This window comes from Empidonax traillii, unplaced genomic scaffold (assembly GCF_003031625.1).
Source record: "Empidonax traillii isolate 1590-97213 ecotype Southwest subspecies unplaced genomic scaffold, ASM303162v1 scaffold28:size2823434, whole genome shotgun sequence".
Lineage (NCBI taxonomy): Eukaryota > Metazoa > Chordata > Aves > Passeriformes > Tyrannidae > Empidonax > Empidonax traillii.
In genome coordinates, this window is record NW_020955221.1 from 2,689,061 (window position 1) to 2,709,839 (window position 20,779).

At 41.4% G+C, this 20,779-nt stretch overlaps 1 protein-coding gene across 1 annotated transcript; it reads right to left on the reverse strand.

The window, feature by feature from the left end:
• Window positions 1–1,589: 1,589 nt before the first annotated feature.
• SNAPC3 (small nuclear RNA activating complex polypeptide 3) lies at window positions 1,590–19,408 on the reverse strand. Its single transcript, XM_027910191.1, has 9 exons — window positions 19,141–19,408; window positions 12,519–12,596; window positions 11,210–11,294; window positions 9,103–9,207; window positions 8,454–8,603; window positions 6,478–6,560; window positions 5,097–5,261; window positions 3,960–4,067; window positions 1,590–2,343 (listed from the first exon to the last, which is right to left on the reverse strand). The coding sequence occupies exons 1-9, from the start codon at window positions 19,386–19,388 to the stop codon at window positions 2,196–2,198; spliced, it is 1,170 nt and encodes a 389-aa protein (XP_027765992.1). The 5' UTR covers window positions 19,389–19,408; the 3' UTR covers window positions 1,590–2,195.
• Between the last annotated feature and the right edge of the window lie 1,371 nt (window positions 19,409–20,779).

The following is a 20,779-nucleotide window of genomic DNA, read 5'->3' on the forward strand; positions in this document are numbered from 1 at the left end:
ACAGAGAAGGGATTATAAAAAAAAAAAAATTCTAATTTTTCATCATGAAGTAATAAAGCTGCTTGGAAGTTTTGATCACCTAAAAACTCACAACATTTAACAAGCACATTTAGCACAAGAGTTGAGCTAAAACACAAATACCCAGCTGGTGTCATAAAAATTCAGCCACAAATGGAGACTGGGTTGCCATGCTGGATTTCACTCAGGGGACTAATTCAGAAAGACACATCAAGACCCAGACCGAGTTGTCCTGTGACAGCTTCTGGGAAGTATCTTTTAAAAACTGACTTCGCGTAACCTTTTTGTTTCGTCATTTAAATTAAATCATTAAATATGAAGTAGGACCAGGTCACACAAACAGCAAGCTTCTGCTAAGAGTTCTCTGTTTTGTAGTTAAGCACTGAATGCTCCTACTCCCGCACCCAGACTGTGGCCAGCTTCTCTCTGCCTGACTGGCGCTCTAAAATTTTTTAATTTGCAGGGACACCAATTTTGAAATATATTTGACTGCAACTTTTTTAATGGAAAGAAGGTAAGTGGGTTGGGTGAGAGAGTACACTGAGGCAAATTAATTTAATGAATGAATAAACTCACACTTTGGCTACTCCCTTTTGCCTACAGCTAAAGGAGGAAACCCCCACACAAAAATCTGACTGCTGCCTTAGAACTCAGCATAAGAAGCTATCAAACAAGCAAACAATATATTTAGAAATTATGCCAGCCATCTTTATGATCCAAGATTCAGTACTGAAGAGCACTGGGAAGTCCACATATTTCTGGGAGACAGCTGAAAGAGGATGAGGTGAGGGGAAGATGAAGAGTAGCAACTTACGAGGCAAATACTGAATTTGCAGTTGCAACCAGAGCTGTGTTGTGGGCCCTTTGTAAACATCAGCACCACAAAGCAGCATAGCCCCAGCAGTTGGACTTGTGACAGTTGTGGTCAGCAAGGCACTCCTTTCTCTGCAGAGTCCTGTAGGATAAAAGAACTATCACCACCTGCTGTTACCAGTGCTTGATTTACTAAAATACACAGACCAACAGACGGCTGGCTTAAAAAAACAACCTTTTTCTCTTTTGTTCCTAAAACAAACACAGATTTATATTCATGTGGCCTAACAGAGCACCAGAAAGCAGACAGGTATGTGAGTGATCACGGGAGTCTTGCAAATGCTCAAGATACCTTTCTTTCAAGACATCTAAGATAATCAAGTAAGCTCTGGCAGAATCTGCAGCTACAGGACCTGAACAGAATTCAATTTGTCACTTTCCTATATGCTGATTGTCAGAATAGGCTGTCTTTACACTAACCAGAATTAGCTGAAGTTTTCAAAAGGAAAGCAGATAGCACTGCAAACTTTCCTAAACTGCAGAGATCTCCACTAAAATCTTCTTAATTCCAGAAGACTTCCAAAAAAAAGTATATTCTGTCATAACAGAGCTTCAGCTTAACATCAGACTAGGAAGTACAAATTGGTCACATTTTAATAAAAGACATCATTACTTACAGTAACAGAATGGTACTTTAAAAAATGCACAATGAACACTGTGTGCACTGTAAACATTTAAGTTATTTGAAAGACAGGCTGCAGTTCATTAATTGGTGAAATGTACTTCACTCTTCACAGAATGAGTCTTCAGAGTCACGAACCAATGACAGCAGATTACAGATTGCAAGCATCCCCATTTGCAGGCAAGACCTAAGAATTCAACCATCATTCTGAGCTGCTCTCTCCGAAGCATTCTCCTCCCTACAAATTCAGTGCCCTGCACCTGTGTTCATAGATGACAACTGCCAGAGTTTTCAAGGTAAGATGTCCATAGACCATGTTTCATCCTTAGAGGTTTACAGATCCTTGGATGCACAGAACTTCTTGAAATCATGGCTCTTTTCCCAAGCATTCTCTTCTTCAGCATTTGTATTTTTAGTCCATAGTCTCCAAACCACTGTAATGTTGTAAAAGTATATTATATTTTTTCATGCTAACTTAGCTTTTACAACAATACTAGAAAGTATACCAGAAGGACTTCAAAGGTCTGCACAGGGCTGCAAAGGGCTCCTTCCACCTCAGGGGAGAGGGTTAGAAACCTAACCAAACACCCAGAAGTATGCTCAAAACTCAAGCTCTGCGGTGGTTTTAACAGCCAGAGCAACAGATGTAGTTTCACTGAATTCACTCTGGGACATGTTAGTTTCAGTTGAAAATCCCAGGATCAACATAAGGATATGCAAGAAACTCCCCCAGTTTATTGCCTTCTGCATCGTAATGGAGCATCCGAAAACAAACATCACAGAAGAAACAGGGATCCTCTGGTGCCAGACTGTCTCTGTTGGTTACCCACCTGCAGGTTACAAATCACAAGTGAGTCCAGCACATTTGTGACAAACATCTCAACATTTTACTCAGAGTTGGGAATGGCAGCACCAAACATCAGTAATATTATACAGACCAAGTACTACCTATATTGCGTATTTCCCAGCCCAGGAATTCACCTCATTTCCAAACTCCACACTCATTCATTGTCAATCCCAGTTGCTACAGCAGCACTTCCTGAGGAATTCCTCAAACCTGTGTAGCTGGTATAATGCCTCGGAAGAAAAAGTTAAAAGGAATCTTCTGTCCACCCTGTGGCCATTTAAGTCATAAAAGATAAATCTGTTTTCCATTAATGTAAGAAACTGTGATATAGAGCAGGCATGACTGACTCAAACTACTCTGAGTAACCAAATCCATTTGTGGGTCTAAAAGTAGAACGTGGATGATGCAGACAAGAAAGACAAGAAGAGGACTGCTGCACTCTCCACAAGCACTGAACATAAACACAAGTTAACATGTAAAAGGAGGGCCTGCCTTGTCACTGAGTAACTAATTTCTGCTAGCACTCTAGAGGCCATGGCAGCTGTAGTGATTACAGATGCTATCTGCACAGATTAGAACACACGGGACAGCCAGCCAAAGCAGCTCTGCTGTCCACGGTTTATCATGTCCTCACTTAAGCTTAGTGCGTAATTCTGGTTTTAATTTAATGCATTTACATCATCTCTGGTAATGCTCTCCCCACCCCATCTTTCCGCCACATTGACCCTTTGGCTCCATCTCCCCTTAGGCCAAATGCCTCCCAGATTACAGGCACTTGCAAAGGCATTCTAGGGGCTCTGCTAGGAACACTAGGATGGGCTCCCGTCACAAAGCCTCTTTGCCTGATTCCAGGGAAGTCTAAGGCCAAACAAGCAAGATAGCAAAGATGCAGTTGGCTGTGTCAACCTGAGGCTAAGAACATAAACTGCCCTTGGGGGGAAAAAAGGGGCAAAAGGTGTTTCGGCAAATAAATCTTTCAGACCTGTAAAATCAGGGAGCCTAGCCTAGTCTATAAAACTCCTTTAGAGGAATTTCTACTGTCTACTGAAAGTCTTTCTCATATCTAAATTAAAGAGTATAAAGAGCGCCATATTCACATTCTCCTCTCTTAACCGCAGAAAATCTGCATCACAAGTTCCTTCAAGTAATGCTGCAGAGCACACAGTTTTCAGGTAAAGATTAGGAGTTTCCTATGGAAAAAGTTACATGCCTTTTAAAAATCTCTAGATTTTGCTATATTAGATCTATTCTTGCTTAGATGCCAGATTAAACAATTCTCTGTATGACTTCTGGTAAATGAATTTGCAACATGTCTTGCAAAGGGGGAAAATGTAGCATTATTTTCAAAAGTAACTGATAGAGAGCTGAGCTCTATGTATGCAACAGAATGTGAACCAAATAATTTAGCCTCCTGAATCATCAACCCCAAATGAATGCTACCTGCAGGAGGCCTTTTCCTGGTTAGAGGGAGAAAAACTGCTCAAAGAGTGAAGACTATTATTATCATTATTAAGTAGTACATATAGAGGTCTGATTTTTACTTTAGCAGCACCTAGAGAGACTTAATAAGAAGACAACAGAATCGAGAATGTAGCATACCTTGCTGTATACATTTTGCACACAAAGCATTTTCTGGTACATAGCCAGTGTTTCTTGATTAGCAAGGGATATAGGTTCCTGTCCAGACAGTCATCATGATGAATGAGCCTTGAGGGAAATACATAATATACAATAAACACTCTGCCACATTGGAATTTACCTGATTATAAGCACAGACGTTGAAGATGGTATGATTGAAATTCCTGTGCAAACTCTGACTAGATTTCTGCTTAACATTCCTTGACACAGAAGACAACCTGGAGATAGAGTGCTAGCTGCACCATCTGTGGATTTTATGGTCACACATAAACTCAGTTTGCACAGTAACTCAGAAGTCTTCAGGCCATCTCCTTTATATGGTCTTTTCAAAGCTTTTATCTCCTACACAGGCTAACAGGCTATTACCAGGTGAATCTCTAGAGGTTCATAATCCTGAGATCATCTACTTGCAACACCTATACCATTTTTGGGGTTGTATTCCTCTTGGGAGGAACCATATATTATCAATGTGTTGGTACATCAAGCTCCTGGGAAGTGAAAATGACCTGTCACCCACTACAGACAATCTGAGGAACACTCTCTACCTGTTATGCACTAAACAGAGTATACACCATTGTTCTACTATTGATGTGGTGCCACCTCACAGTCATTATCAGCACCTCCTTTTCTTCCTGGCCCATCCACTTCAGCCCACTATTTCCACTCCTCTCTTCCCTTTTCAGTTCCTGCCCCTTAGCTTCAAGTCCACAGTAACTAGTCCATTTGAGTCCAGCCAGAGCCTACACCATTCTGCTCCCTGCTGTTCCAGAGTCAGTGTGTAGATCTGCCACACATTGGCTCTGCATAAAAAGAGCTTTTCCCTGTGAGTGCCATTCCTGTTATATAGCAGTCATACCATGTTAACTAGGAAGCAGTCTTTTTATACAAATGAAAACAAAAAGCAAAGAAGATTACTCTCTTTCAGAGATACTCACATGTATATGAAATTAAAAAAAATAATAAGCCTTGAAGAAGGCAGCAGAATAATCTTAAAGTTAATAAGTTGGTCTAACAAATATTTTGCATTTAATGTCTGAAGTTTGTCCACAGAAGGCTAGCTTTCATTTGCCTAAGGACTCCCAAAGAACAGTAACTTACCTTATATCTGTGATTATAATGATGTGCTCACAGTTCCCTTGGTGGCAGAAAAGGTACGGAAAGCCAATTTTGAGGGACACATCATTAAATACATAGTCCTCCATTTTAACAGACTGAAGATTTCCATAGCCTCTGTCATGAGATTCTGACCACTCTATAATTGTTCTGAAAACAGAAAAGGCCATCAGCACAGCAATGCTATGAACTGTGAATGCATAGAAAAAGATGCCTTGGAGGACATGCAAAACTCTTCACTGAGATACAGTTAAATGACATAAATCAAAACAATTCACAATATTTTGTAATAATTGGGTGATTTCACAGCAATACCACAACCCCACAGAACTGTGTACTGCTCTTGTGGAATACCTGCCTTTAAATCCCCACCAGACAGCTTCCTGAGGAGTTCTAGTCAGTGTATGCTCCTGATGGCACCCATTCTGGTCAGGTTGTCTGCAGCACAACACTTCTCAAGCAGTCCAATAATTCCAGTTAGTAGCAGGTCATTTGGTTCCTTTGGTCAATAACTTTGTTTAAAGTATTAAAAAACTTTTCTGTTTGTTTTTGTCCAGAAGAAACATAAAGCTGACAACTGTACAGTTACATTTTCAAAATTTAGCACTGGAAGGGCACTGGCCACACAACTATTTTTTGGCTTTTTCGTACACTTAGAGACTTCAGCTCTACAAGCTGTGTTTGTTATCACAAGCCTTTCTGCAAAGATCATTGTTGCTCATAGACAGAAAGCGAAGTAAAATGACTAATTTCCCTGAAGTCACACGAGAAGTCTGGCAAAACAACAGGGTGCAAACTCAGCTCTTCCCCACCAGCCATTTTAAACATCTTGATCTCCTAAATATCCGAAGTGTAAGCAAGTCCATACTTCCCTAAAATCTGAGATTTCTTTTCTGAACAATCACACAGTCCAGATATTCACTTTACCATGAAGGCATTCAGCATATTTTTCAAGACTGAGAAGAACAACAAACTTTCTTCAAACACCTGAGCTTGTTGTCTTTCTGACCCATCTTCTACCTCAGTCTTTTGATGGTCATCACAACTAGGGAGGGCACTTCAACAGCCAGTACAAACTGGTACCTGCCACCTTCCACAGCAATCCCATCCCAACAGAGCAACACAGGATTTGCAATGAAAAAAATGAATTTGTACTCTTCAAAAGGAAGTGAATGGAAGGAATAAGTAGAGCAAGTCAAGTTAAACTTCCATGTAAAAATCAATTCAACATGACAGTATGAACAGTCCATTCCCACTCTATACTCTGGACATTCCAGTATTTAAAACACAAGTCATAAACAAAACTAAATAAATTTTCTTTCCCTTAAGATTTTTCTTATTCAACATCTACAAATACTGTACCTACCTGCTCAGATCTCTGCACTCGGGGTATCTTCTATCATTATAGAAGATGCCTTCAAAATAGAAGAAAGCAGATTTGTAGAGATCCTGAGAGACAGAAAGAAGCGTTTATAACACTAGTGTCTCATAACATTAGTGTCACGAGAGGCTAAACACCTTAAACAAGAACATGTCAAAAATCCTAGCATTGTAGATATCTAAATTATATCAGGAAACCTCATTCTACTTAGGTTTCTAATAAAAATTCTGCACTGATTTTAAATGCTGATGTGACAACTAGACTTATTTGATTGCCATCTATGCTGCCACTCTGCTGATACTGTTCTCAAGCCACAGGTTACTTTAGTGCTTTTCTCTGATTTCTCTTCCCATCATAGCAGTTATGGATTTCTACAAAAACACAGAACAAGAACATAAGCATCACTGCACAAATTAAGTAAATGCACGGCACTGACTTTAAAAAAGACTAATAATATTTTTTTAAAAATCAGCAAGATGTTGACATTGGCTGGCTACCCAGTTGTTTTCTTGTTCCTCTTGCCCAACAGGACTGCGGAAAGCAAATAAAACAGGCAAGCTTGTGGGTTGAGATAAAGGCAGTTTAATGAGAAAAAATGAAGACTGCATGCAAAAGAAGAGCAAAAAAAGGAGATTTATTCTCTATTTCCCACTAGCAGACAATGGCCAGGCATTGGAATAAGCTGCTCAGGGACTGCCATCCCTGGAAACATTGAAAAGATGTGTGCACGTAGCACATGGGCATATGGTTTAGTGGAGAACATGATGACAATAGGTTAATGGTTAGCTCAGCTTCTGGAGTTGATTGGGAACCTGGTGACTCTTGCACTGCTGGTATGAGTGCCATGAACTGTTAATTATCTTTGACAGAGGAGAATGATACAAATGGATTGTCTGCATATGACAAGCTACATAATTAAGGACTAATTTTGAAGGATGCTGGATTTTCTTCTGAGACCTTAGAAGTGACTGGACATTCCAAAACTGCATGTCTGTCTTGTTTATATAGATGTGACCAGGGAGTGCTCCCACGTCATGGTTGTGCGTTTGTGTGTGTGTGTGTGTGTGTGTGTGTGTGTGTGCGCACACGTGTGCGTGCAGGGGACAGGACGGCAATAATTCTGTCATTGCAGCAAAAAGTACTTTGTGTCCTGATCAGGTCCACTGGGTCTGGCTGGGATGGAGTCAACTTCCCTCACAGCAGCCCATGTAGGGGGTGCTCTGCATTTTTGGCTAGGTAGAGTTGATAATACACTGCTGAGCAGTGCTTGCAGAGCTTCAAAGCTGTCTCTCCAGGTCTCCCAAGGCCAGTGGGCTGGAGCTGGGCAAGAAGCTGAGAAGGAATATATTTGGGACAGCTGATCCAAACTGATCCAAAAGCCATCCCATGTTACATGATGCTGTGTTTAGCAGAGCTGGAGGGAAAGAGGCAGGGGCCATTCATGATAAAAGAATCTGTCTTCCAAAGCAACCACTATGCATGGGGAGGCCCTGCTTCCTAAGATTTGGTTGGAGAGAGAATCATAGAGTCATTAACGGTGTAAATGACCTCTAAGATCATCAATTCCAAACATTAACACAGCCTATGTTCATGCACATGATCAGCACATGTCCCCAGTGCCACATCCACACATTTTTTGAATGCTTTCAGGGATGATGACTCCACCACTTCCCTGGGCAGCCTCTTCCAATGTCTGGCTGTGGGGAGGAAGGGGCTGAAAACGTAAGATTGGTGAGGTGAAAAGTTATCAAATAATGATGTTTTTATTGACATTGCACAAAACAGGTCATCTTGGTAATGGTGCCAGGAAGTATTTACTTGCAGTGCAATGAACAGGCAGAACCAGTGCAGGAGTATGTAGTGCTGAATAAAAAAACAACAAAACAAAGCTTTATCTCCCTCTCTCCTATGTGTTTTCAAAACTCCTTTACATGTAGAGGTTTCCACATAGAAAGTTTTACCTTGCTGATGTGTTCTGGTGCTTGGTCTGGCTGACTGCTGAACTCACCACCTATCTGGAGGTCACTTACGCAGGAAATTGAGTCTCTCAGCTCAGTGAGCTTCTGGCTGCCCAGTACAAGGACTGTTTGATAGGGTTTGTGATCTTTATGCTACAAAGGAAACAGCATACAAGATTCAGATAAACTATCATTTGTTAACATCAGCACTGCTCTTCAGTTGACAGTTTAAGGTCATTACTGGCAGTGCATGGCACATCACTTCTCTGTATGAGATTTTAAACAGCATTTAGCCTCAGCTTCTACTAAGACTGACATTTATTAGTTATATTCAGAAACTCAAAAGTCACATCCTCCACTGCAAAGTGCTGGAAAGAGTCTGAGCTCATTTAACAAATCCAAAGAGTACTTTAGTTTTCATGTATTTAGTTTCAGATTTTAAGCTTTCTGTGAAATAAATTAACTACTGAGTAATTACTGTAAAAGTTTTCCTCTGTAAACCACTAACAGAATGAAAGCCAGATTCTGAACAGCCTTAAGAAATTACCACAGTTGAAGCGTTTACTGCACATCTTCAGTGGACTTAGGAAACAAGATATTACTTGAGTAGGGAACAAACACCAGAATACAACCTAGAGAATTTAGTACCAACCTTCTGAAATATAACTGGATAGAAGATGTTCAGAGTTAAAAGTAGTTCTCCCTCCTCAACTATATCTGTTGGATTGTCTGGCCTCTTTCCAATTGCATGTGACTCCTGGAAAATATGTACATACACATACTTATACCGTACTGGCAATCACAAAAAGATCATAGCTTATGAATAAAAGTCTGAGAAATGCTGTTCTAACTAACTAATTTTTGACTATGTAGCCTTCTGAATTGAAAACAGTCTAATTCCTCCATAATGGCAAAGCGAGAAACTGCTCTAATTACTGATTCCAAGCACGTTCTTTCATTTCTCAGCTTTGATACAAAGTAGCTGGCTACTCCTTGGCTGTGGAGAGGACCTGCATAAAGTAATTAGCACCTGCTGTCAATCTCCCCTCATGGAACCCAGCTGCTACCAGCTTACACTGCTTAATGCTTTGAAATGCTCTTTGAATACTTTCATAGGTAAAGGGAGATTGCACCTCTAAAAATGAGAAACACTAACCTAGAAACTAGCCATGAGATGAAGCACATGAAAATTAATATTAGTGCAACACTTCCTCTTAATGGGGAAGCTAGACATAGCTGAAGGCCGCAATTTCTCCAAAATTCAAAACCAAAACCCAGAACTGCCCTTGCCACACTACTATGTTTTAGAGAAGAAGTAAAAGCATCTCTACATTTCTATCCTACTTTGTATAAAGACATAGCCCAGCTGTAAGACTAAGACAGGGCACTTTTATGTGGCAGTTTCCTCCTTTTCCAGCAAATCAAGAGAGAATACTGACTGCACAAACACTTCCCACTAGCATGGAGTGTTCCTCAAATTTCATAAGAGGAATGTGTACTGTGAAATTTCAGAGATACTTGGGCTCTATTGCTTCCATCTCCCTTCTTCATGCAACACGTTCCAAACTCATGTTTCTTACCGTTCTCATCCTGTACGAGGACACCGTGGTCCCAAACAGCTCTAACACACAAACCAGTTACCACTGCTTGCTTAAAGGATGCAATAACTGACCATGTGCTCATTCTTCAGAAATAGTAATAAGACACCACTCACTGAAAGCCTTTATGAAGGTTTCTGTTGCAAATATTTTCTCACATATTCCTCAGGCTAAAACCACAGCACAGCTGTTGCATCATGCTGTTCACATAATGTGCCTGGGTCCCTGAACAGCTGAAACACGGTAACTCATGACAGACCAAGAAACCTCAAAGGGAAAAAATGTTTAAGAGTCACATGAGGCTCCTTCCTCACTACACTCCTGTCCCTAATTTTTTCAGTAGTTCATGGCCTGCTTGTTCAAGTCATAGACTTCAGCACTTCACTGTCCCTGGAAGAGTTCAAAGAATGTTTAGATGTAGTGCTTAGGGACATGATTTAGTGGTGCACTGGAAATGTTAAGATAATGGTTGGGCTCAATGATCTTAGAGGACTTTTCCAACCTTAATGATTCTATGAATCTGTGAAAATTTATGAAATTAAGTTTTCCTGTTTATGACTTCAGTGGTTGTGAGGAAATCATAAAAATAAAGGTACTAAGCATAATTAAAGAAATTCCGATATGCCTTTTGAGGAGTTGATTACCACATTCCTGTTTCCTGACAGTTCAAAATTAAAAACTTGGCTGAAAAACTTGGGTTACAAAACTCAGAATTAGGAATTTACTGCCACCATGCTGCTACTGTCTTCCTCTTTCAGCCCTACAGAAAATAGCTCACAAACACATTAAAGCTTTGTTTCCAATCCAGGACTCCGGGACCAAAAACACTACGCATTTTATCTAGTTCTATGGTAAGTTCACATGACACCCAGTACACTCAATCCTCTACAAAAGGCCAAAAGGCTTCGGTATTAACCAAATAAAAGCAGTCATACAGTGATAATGAGATGGAATTCCTTCTTAACTATGTTCGGTTCTAATCACCTCAAAAGGCAGACTTCGTATCTTATCTCTCTATAAGAAGTCTTTAATCTTAATCATTACCTGTAAACTTGTATCTGCAAACCTTTTCAGTGTACGTTTCACAGTGATGAAAAAAAAAAGCAACCGAAAGTTAGATTTTGGCTGTCTTGAGAGCCTGTTAGGTGACAGGGAACTTACCATCTCATAGGCAAGAGTTTCTTGTCTGCAAGCCCGATCCACAATAATTGTTTCTTCTCTCCTCTCTAAGGCCTTCTTTCTAATTCTAAGAGGCAGAAACACAACACAAAATTTCACTGAACAACTTTCACACAGAATCTCTAGGTATATTTTTAAGTGATACAAGCTACTACACAGCAGCTTTCGAAGAGCAAGATTTCTGTCTTAGTAAGACAGACTAACTCAAAACACTCATCTCCTAACTCTCATAAAACCTGACAGCACACAGGCCAGTTTGTGGAATTCAGCTTGTGTTTCTCTTGCCTCTTATGTGCAAATTACAGATTGTTTGTGGGCAGTTTTACACTTACAAGAAATAACAGCAACATGTTGCTTGAAGAGGCTTAGAAAAGAACACTTTTGCTACCTTTGAGGAAGCTGTTTCAACTATCCCTTCCACATTTCAAAAAAACCTGGATCCATGTTCAAGCAAAACACAAGAAAAAAAACCCACAAATATTCCCAGCCCCATGGCACAGACTTTAAAAAAAAAAACAAAACTTCAGCATCATTTGTAGAAGAAAGGGTATCATACACAGAATACCTACCAAACTACATGTATTCAGTCACAGCATGAACAAATCCTCAACTTCCAGGACAAGTTTATTTACCCTCTAGACCTTCCTAATTTTCAGTAACAATCAGACTTGACACTGATCACAATCTTAACATATTTCTTTACATTAGTACTATGTAAAGTACAGCAAATGCTTGCACTGGCCAAGTATGAGTTCGAAGTTCTCTAACTGATAGAAACTTAATATATATTGCTTAACTTCTGAAATGCAATAGTAGTATGAATGAATTCCATACTGAGTGGGTTCAGAGAAAGAGGTCATCTGGTTACTGCATCAGTACTTAACACTCTTGCTGATCCAGTGCGACTTTGGGTTAATAGAGGTAAAACCCTACAGGTTTCTTTCACAAAGCTCTGGAGGAACCTCACACACATGATTATGAGAAGTCCCCTGCACGCTCCAAACTTAAGTGTTATTTCAGAAGTATTGAGGTCCAGAAATCCTACTTTTCCAGGAAGAAAGATGGAATATTCTATAAGTCTTGATAAAAAATTCCTAGGCAACATTCAAGCAGAAAGCTCATACCAATTATCCTGTCACAATCTGGTGTTCCTGGCCTTAGAGTATTTCTGCACACTGCTTCAGAAAATACACCATTGCAGGGAAAGAGAACAAGCAGCCAGCCATACTCTTGTGTTTGTTTTCCACTTGACCCCAAATAAGGGTGGTGTGAGTGTACCATAACAACATACCGAAGAGTAAGCAGACTGCTACCTTCAGAAATAACATCTGGGTCCTCTTCTTTATCAGAAAACATTAACATATCAATGCTAGAACAAAAAAGAAAGTAATTATTATACATTTTTTTCTTAATTACCTCATGATGGAAATCAGTTAATCCATTCTTAAAGAGAAAAAAGAGAGCAAAACGTGAATAAAGAAGATATAGCTGTCACAGCCTAAATCAGAGCAAAAGGGCAGAATGGTCATTAAGATAAAGAACCAAAAGACAAAGAGTCCTGACCTTTATATCTGGTTTTCACAGAGATTGGGATCCTATCTCTATTTTGCATTCTGTCTAATGGAGCGCAGCTGTCTCCAGAGGTTTAACAAGCCCTCTAAGCTGAAAAAGTGCATCCATTACCTTGTACGAACTGAAAATGCCACTTTTTTAAATCTCATGCACCTACTCTGATGTTCTGATGATATACAGCACAAGAGATTCAACCGAAACAAATGGTGAACCTCAATGTGTATGGCAAAGCTAACAACCCTGCTCAGGTACAAACACAGGCAAGCCACCACTTCTACATGAGCTGTTGTAGCTCTATTAAGGCACTAATTTATGCCCCACTTTTTCCAGTAGGAATAAGACAATACTTCTGCCAGAACTGACAGGTCTGCTCTACGTTGTATCCTCAGCCCCTTTTCATTCTCACTTTTCTTGTGTTTGCAAAGAGCCATGAACAGATCAAGTGATTCAGGTTTCAAATGAGTCATATTAATAATATCAATTACCTTTTCAGAAACATACAGAGTAATTCTGACTTAAAGACAGTACTAGTTTCATAGAATCACAGAATCATGGAATGGTTTGGGGTTGGAAGAGACCTTAAAATCATATAGTTCTAACCCCCGCACCACTGGCAGGGACACCTTCTACTAGACCAGGTTGCTCAGGGCCCCATTCAACCTGGCCTTGAACATCTCTAGCGATGGGGCATCCATAGCTTCTCTGGGCAACCTCTTCCAGTGCCTCACCACCCTCACAGTAAAGAACTTCTTCCTAATAACTAATCTAAATCTAGAATTATCCTTTTTGATTTCTCATGGTCTGTGGAAATGGCAGAAGTATGAGAGGTAGAAACCTGAAGGTGGTTTCACCACCAGGTCCCATTTATGGGTTCCCAGTTCAGGTTGTACAGTGTGGCACACCAGATTCAGGGGAATCATAGATGCGTCCCTCCCTCTGCAGTCCTTCCCAGTAGCATTTTCTATTAATCACAAAAGAATTTTATTGAGCTTAAAAATAGCCTGAGAAAAAAAATATTTAAAACAGAGAAGTATCACCCGCTTTGAATCAGACTTGATTGGTTTTGTCTCTCCACTTCTGCACACTATTTAAGGGCAGGGCTTACACCACCGCTTAAGTCAATCTGCAGTTTGAATCCCAGCAGACTCTTGTGCAAACTCATCTCTTTATGGGACAAAAAAATGACTGGTGAAGTCCAGGAAAAACATTTGGACTGTACCATTTATTCTCAATACAATTTATTATTTCATTATACTTGTTTTCATTATAATCTTGTAATGTTCCCCATATCAGCAATGCTACAACTGCAGTAATGAATAACCCTTTAGAGTCAAAATGCACAGGAATATACAGTGATTGAGAAATAGAAGTCTAGAATCAACTGTTATCAGCCACCAATAAGCAAAAGTCAGAGACAAAACTTTGGCTGTGGGTAGAGGGCCTCGTTCTAAGGAGCCAATAGTCACTCTGTATTGACAATAATTTGAATTTATTATTGTTTAGTTAGTCTCTCACCATCCAGCAGTATACAATTGTCTAACCTTTCTGTTTTATAGATTTCATCCCAAACAGAAAATATTTTTTTTAACTTACTGAGAAAAGGGGATTCCTTCAGAAGCACCACTTTAAAAGGAACTATGCAGCAATTAGCTACAACCTCCTGGAAACAGAATCAACTTATCCTCAGATTCTCACTTGAGGAAGTGGAGGCAGAGACAACTGAGTCATGTATCAAGTGCAGAATGAACCACAGCTGAGAACCAGTAATTTAACTAACATAAAGAAGGAGAACAGCACTTTGGAGAACACGGTTCAAGCACTAGCCTTTCAAATGAGGCTGTTCTCCACATAGCATAGAGTTATGTTGTGAACAGCCCATCTAATGCAGTAAAGCATATCCCCCAAAGCACAAAGCAACTCACAACTCACCCTTTCTGTAGAACTGACAGCATGACTAGACTATTTAAATCTTCCTGCACATGGATTAGTAACCCCATTCACCAAAGAGTCCTGGCTACTTGAAGACCTACCATTGTGAAGGAATGACTACGTATTCAGTTCTTTAAACATCACACATGTTACTTGCATGGAAAATGTCTGTTACCTATCATTGTGAAGTTTCACTTACATCAAAGGTGATAGTTTCTGATTTCCCTTCAGTGCATACAATGTCAGAGCTCACCATCAAGTACTTGTGCTTTCCTTCCTTCCTTCCCACAGCCCTAGGCCAGGGATTTCTGGCTGTGGCATCCACACTACACTCACTAATTGCCTGCTTCAGGAAAGTAACTAATATTCCCGTGAAAGTAGCTACAAACACTGTGTAAAGGAGTTGGCATGTAAAGCTGCTTCCTCTCTATCCTTGCAAGGACAGAAAGGTAGCTAGTGTGAAGGGAAACTGCCACTGAACTCCTGACAAGTCCTGTGGACCTTCCAAGCCCTGATATCACCATTTCTCACTCCTGAAAAGTCCAAACCCCTCAATTTCTAAAGGAAAAGCCAGTATTAAAGATCAGTCTAATAATTCATTATGTAGGAAGTGCAGTCACGCACACTGAAGCCTTGAAAGGCTATGCTACAGTATGGCCACATGTAGCTATACTACCCAGGCCACGCTGGAGCTCCTCCTGAGTAACTTCACTGCTGCCAATGGAACCACATAATCAATATTTGGTCCACAGTCCTGAGGAAACCAGGCTTTACAAATGGAAACTATATGCTGAACCCTCCAAAAATTAAGGCTAACTAATCCGAGCCATATACCTAAGAGACGAAAGTGCAGGCAACGCAAAGTTTGCACTGGGCACACCTCACTCCTGACTGCCACAAGCACGGCACAGTACAGTGTCCCCACAGAGACTGTTCCCTGTGCAAGACAATACCCTTCGAGCACTCCGCTGTGACAGCGGTGGAAGCATTTGCCACACTGTTTAATGGAACCCAAGATGAAGCGTAGTTCAGTGATGAGGAACAATAGTTAAAGGTCTCACTTGAAAAATACATGCAAAGTGTTACATGAATTTATGTCTCCTTGAAAGATACTTTAAGGTGGCTAGAAACAAAGAGCCCAGAAGCAACTGTGGACAACAAAACAGTCTACCAATGAAGCCTTTAATCACTGTGATTTTAGTTTTCTCAGAATATTCTAGCAGCACAATGAGTTTTCTCAGTTTTAGAAATTCAAAAATATTTTAGGATTTGGCCTGGTACTTTTATAATACGCAGGTACAGTGTTCTTATTACTCTTTATATTGCACATATTTTAAAGAGAGTACTTTCATCACCTTTGAGACACTAATAGCACAAGATGTTAAATACTAATACGTTAAGAGGTTAATGCTAGCTTAATGCAGCTTTATAACACGTCCCAAGAGATATTTACAACTACCCTTTCTAATAAAACAAGAAGGTGCATTAGGGCTGAAGGGAAATAAGGTACCTGCAAGCCTCACCTCACCTAAAATCCACACTGATTTGAGGCTTAGCCTGCCCTATACATGCACACAACAAATCACACAGAAGACAAAACAGAGTAACATAACTCAGCATCTCCAACATTTGAGGTCTTCAATCAGTCAAACACCAATAATGAATCCCAAGGTAAACTTCTTCACTCATAGACCATTCAGACATTTGAACAAAACCTAGAACTTTACTCTCTTGACACTCTGGTTATTTGAGAGAATTACTGAGGGAATTTCCTAGCTAAGGACACCGTTTTCACCAAAATCTGGTGAAAATGCAACCGGTTACCATAATGATTATCTGCATACAACTTGAGCAATACAAAAGGCATTCTTATTGAGTGAAATGCAAATGAGTGAAGAAAGAAATTTTTTCTTGCATTCTGTTTGCAGGAATGTATTACAGGAAAAAAATAGAAGAAAATAAAATAAATAAACTAAAAACAACCACAACACACTGAGATACCCAAAGAGTTAAACAGCACTTAAACATTACACCACTGCTTCTCACCAGAAGACCTGGAATTGTCAAGAATACTTAAATGTACACTATGTCACTATATTCTAAAAAAATATTTAACTGTGGATATTGAAAAACTTCATTCTGAGTCCATGAAAGATTTTCTTAAGCTAACACTATGTTAAAAATAGATAGAGGAGTATCCGTATCTTCTCTCTCTTCTACCCAGAGAAAACCTCCTAAATTTGTCAGAAGTTCCCTTAGAAATAATTCACAGTCGGAAAAATCTGTGTTTATATCCAGCATGTGTTCATTTCAGCACCTATAAAGTTATATTTATGACAATAATGTGATCCCAGGATACCACAGAAGAGATCTTGGTGTAGCCTTGTGTTCTCGTCTCTCCTCAGGAGAGGAACATGAGCAGCTCAGAACAGGCAAGTGAAAGGAATCAGAGGTAGTGATTTGAAGCTGGCGATTGTTAAGGAGAGATTCAAGAGACTAGGGCTATTTAATTTAAAAGCAAAAGTACATGAAGATTAGGGATTGGGATTTCCAGCCTGCACAGGGGAAAGGTCACACCAGGATGTGCAGGTTTATCTTCATTCTCCTGCAAAGGCAACAAACAGCTGCCAGAAGATCAGTTGTCTCCCCCTCATAGACTGCCAGTCCTTTTTCCCAAAGGACCACTCTTCACTGTATACACAGCCTCAAACAGACAGCATTGCTCTGTAACACCAGCAAATGCAGACAGCAGGTGAAATGCAGCAGTTGTAAATTGAAGAAAGCAGAACAGAAGAAAAGCAAAATGAATGGAAGGAAAAATAGAGAAAGCATGGAAAACCAGCTTTGGAATTCAAATGAAAACATCAATAGACAGGATCAAGCAATACCGTCACTGCAGAGAATAAGCCACAGCACAGGTGCAATCAAGAGACCATCCCATCTACACTGGGAGAGCTTTGAGAATAATTCCCAAAGTTCCTGCACAGCAGAATACATTCCTTTAAAATTAACATCAGCCTCTCCTTTTACTAAGCCTAGCAATGGTAAAAAATTATGCTAGTCACCAGAACTCTGACAGCTGAAGCACAAAGCTGTACAGACAGGAACACAACTCTGGCATATCTTCCTTACTGATGAGCTGCAGATAAATCATCATGTGTGATGCTTTCTACAGGAATTACTTCCTGACATCAGGTCTTTTCTACAGGTGAGAGAAAAATCTCACTATCCATATGACCTGAAACCCTTCCAGCTATAGCAAGGTAGATGCTGCTGCTTCGACCCACATAAAGCACTTGCAGAGCTCTGAGTTCACCACCACCCCTGAATAAAACAGGTCAATGGGAACTAAGGACCCAGAGAAGGTCACCAGGTACTGTGTGCTGGCAGCTACCTGAACTCATCTAAATGATGTTTTAAAGGGACTCAAACTGAAAGAGCAGGTTTAGATTAGATATTAGGAAGAAATTCTTTACTGTGAGGGTGGTGAGATGCCGGAGCAGGTTGCCCAGAGAAGTTGTGGATGCCCCAACCCTGGAAGTGTTCAAGGTCAGGCTGTACAAAGGTCTGAGTAACCTATTCTAGTGGAAGACACTCCTGCCCATGGCAGGGAAGTTGAAATGAGATGATCTTTAAGGCTCCTTCCAACCCAAGCCATTCTGTGATTTTATGATTCCACATTAATACAAATTTATATCTTCATATAAGGTATACGCTTCATTTCACAACTGGAGCCTCCTAAAACGATGTAGATGTTCAGATATCTGAAGTTTTACACAACCAGTACTATGTTGCTAAGTATTTACCTGCCTAACTTCTTAAGTGCCAAACTGTTTGGTCACCAATTCAAGGCCATAACATAATATTTCCACCACTAGAGCACTATCCTCCAGAAAAAATGCGTTTTCCTTCTCCTCTGCATATCTGGCCTACAGGGACATCAGTAAGAGGCCCTTTGTCAGAAACTGTAGTGACAGGACAAGGAGTAATGGCTACAGATTGGAAGAGGGGGAATTTAGGTTAAACATCAGGCATAAACTGTTTACTGTGAGAGTGGTGAGACACTCGAACAGCTTGCCCAGGGAAGCTGTGGATGCCGGAACTCTGGCAGTGTGCAAGGGCAAGTTGGATGGGGCTCTGAGCAACCTGGTCTGATGGAAGGTGTCCCTGCACGTGGCATGGGGGGTTAGGGTTACATGGTCTGTAAGGTCCACTCGACCCCTTAACATCCTATGATTTACCCGGGCGTTAAACACACGGTACAGGCCCGGAAAAGGCTACTCGGAACCGGGTTTCCTCGTGCACCTCCCACCTCTCCCGAGGAACCGCTGTGGCAACTGAGGGACAGCACCGACCACCTCCCCTGCCACAGGGGCCACAGGTGTGCCTGGAGACAGCCGAGACTTTCCCACCTGCAGACGGCGCGCAGCTCGGCCGCCGTGTCCGCCGCGCAGCCCAGCTCCGCCGCCACGGCCGCGTCCGCCTCCTCCTCCCCCTCCTCCTCCTCCTCCTCCGCCGCCAGCGAGAGGTCTGGCGGGCCGAGCAGCCGCCGCCACCCGCGGCCCAGCGCGCCCACAAGGAACGCGCGCGTGCACAGCTCCGCCGACTCGTACTCGGGCGCCGCCTCCTCCTCCGCCGCCGCCGCCGCCATGGCCGCCATGGCCGCCGGGCCCGCGCGCCGCCACCGCCGGCGTGACGGGCTGCGGGCGGGGCCGGCGGGCGGGCTGAGGGCGGGCGTGAGGGGGGCGTGGGGGGCCGAGGCGCTTTTGCCAGGCGGGACAGGGCTCGGCAGCGTTCGTTAGGAAAAAATAAATAAATAAACACGGAAGAAAAAATTTCTGAAGTCATTAAAACGGCGCCGTGTGCGTGGTTTTACAGCGGTACAAACACTTCCACACGGAATCACAGAATCACATAGGTTGGAAAAGACCTCTCAGATCACAGACCTATGGCCTAACACCAGCACTTCAACTAGACCATGGCACTAAGTGCCACATCCAGTCTTTCCTTAAACACCTCCAGGGAACGGTGACTCCACCACCTCCCTGGGCAGCCCATTCCAGTATCTGATCACCCTTTCGATGAAGAAATTCTTCCTGATGTCCAACCTAAACCTTCCCTGGTGCAGCTTAATACTATGACCTCTCATCTTATTGCTGGTTACCTGGGAGAAGAGACTGACTTCTACCCTGCTATGACCTCTTTTCATTATACTTTATTGTACAGTGTTCCCAAAGTGAAAACTTAATACCTTGGAAACCTTTTCTTTTACAGCATTAAGGTGGTTTATAATATGATGAACAACATTGATGAAATACATAACCTTTTACCTTACTAACACTGCTGGTGTTAAAGTATGTGCCAACCACCTGGAACGCCCATTGGAATAGTGTGACAAAGCTACCATGGGAACAACCTGTTAAGAAAGAGGCAGAAGTAATCTGGATTGAGCAAACCTGATATACCTGTTACATGTACCAATTGAACCACAGCCTTCACTCTTGCTTCATGCCAAAATATTTATGGAATCACAGATTCATAGAATAGTTTGGGTTGGAAGAGACCTTAAATATCAGCTGGTTACAACTCCCCTTGCCATTGTCAGGGACACCTTCCATTAAACCAAGTTGCTCAAAGCCCTATCCAGCCTGGTCTTTAACAGCTCCAGGGATAAGGCACCCGCAACATCTCTGGGCAACCTCCTCCAGCACCTCACCACCCTCATAGTAAAGAATTTCTTCCTAACATCTAATCTAAACCTACCCTCTCTCAGTTTAAAACCATCGCCTCTTGTCCTGTCACTATCTATCTGCCTATATGAAAGCTCCTTCTCTTTCCTTTCTTTAAGTTCCCTTCATGTTCTGGAAGGCCACAATGAAGGCTCCATAAGCCTTCTCTTCTCCACACTGAACAACCCCAGCTCTTTCAGCTATTCGTATTACTTCTCTAAATATGAAAATAAAACTTGAAGAAAAGGCATGTTAGCAGGTGGCTTGTTGCAGCAGGGGGTGAAGATAAGACCCAAAAATTTTCATTAAAGGAAACTGGGTC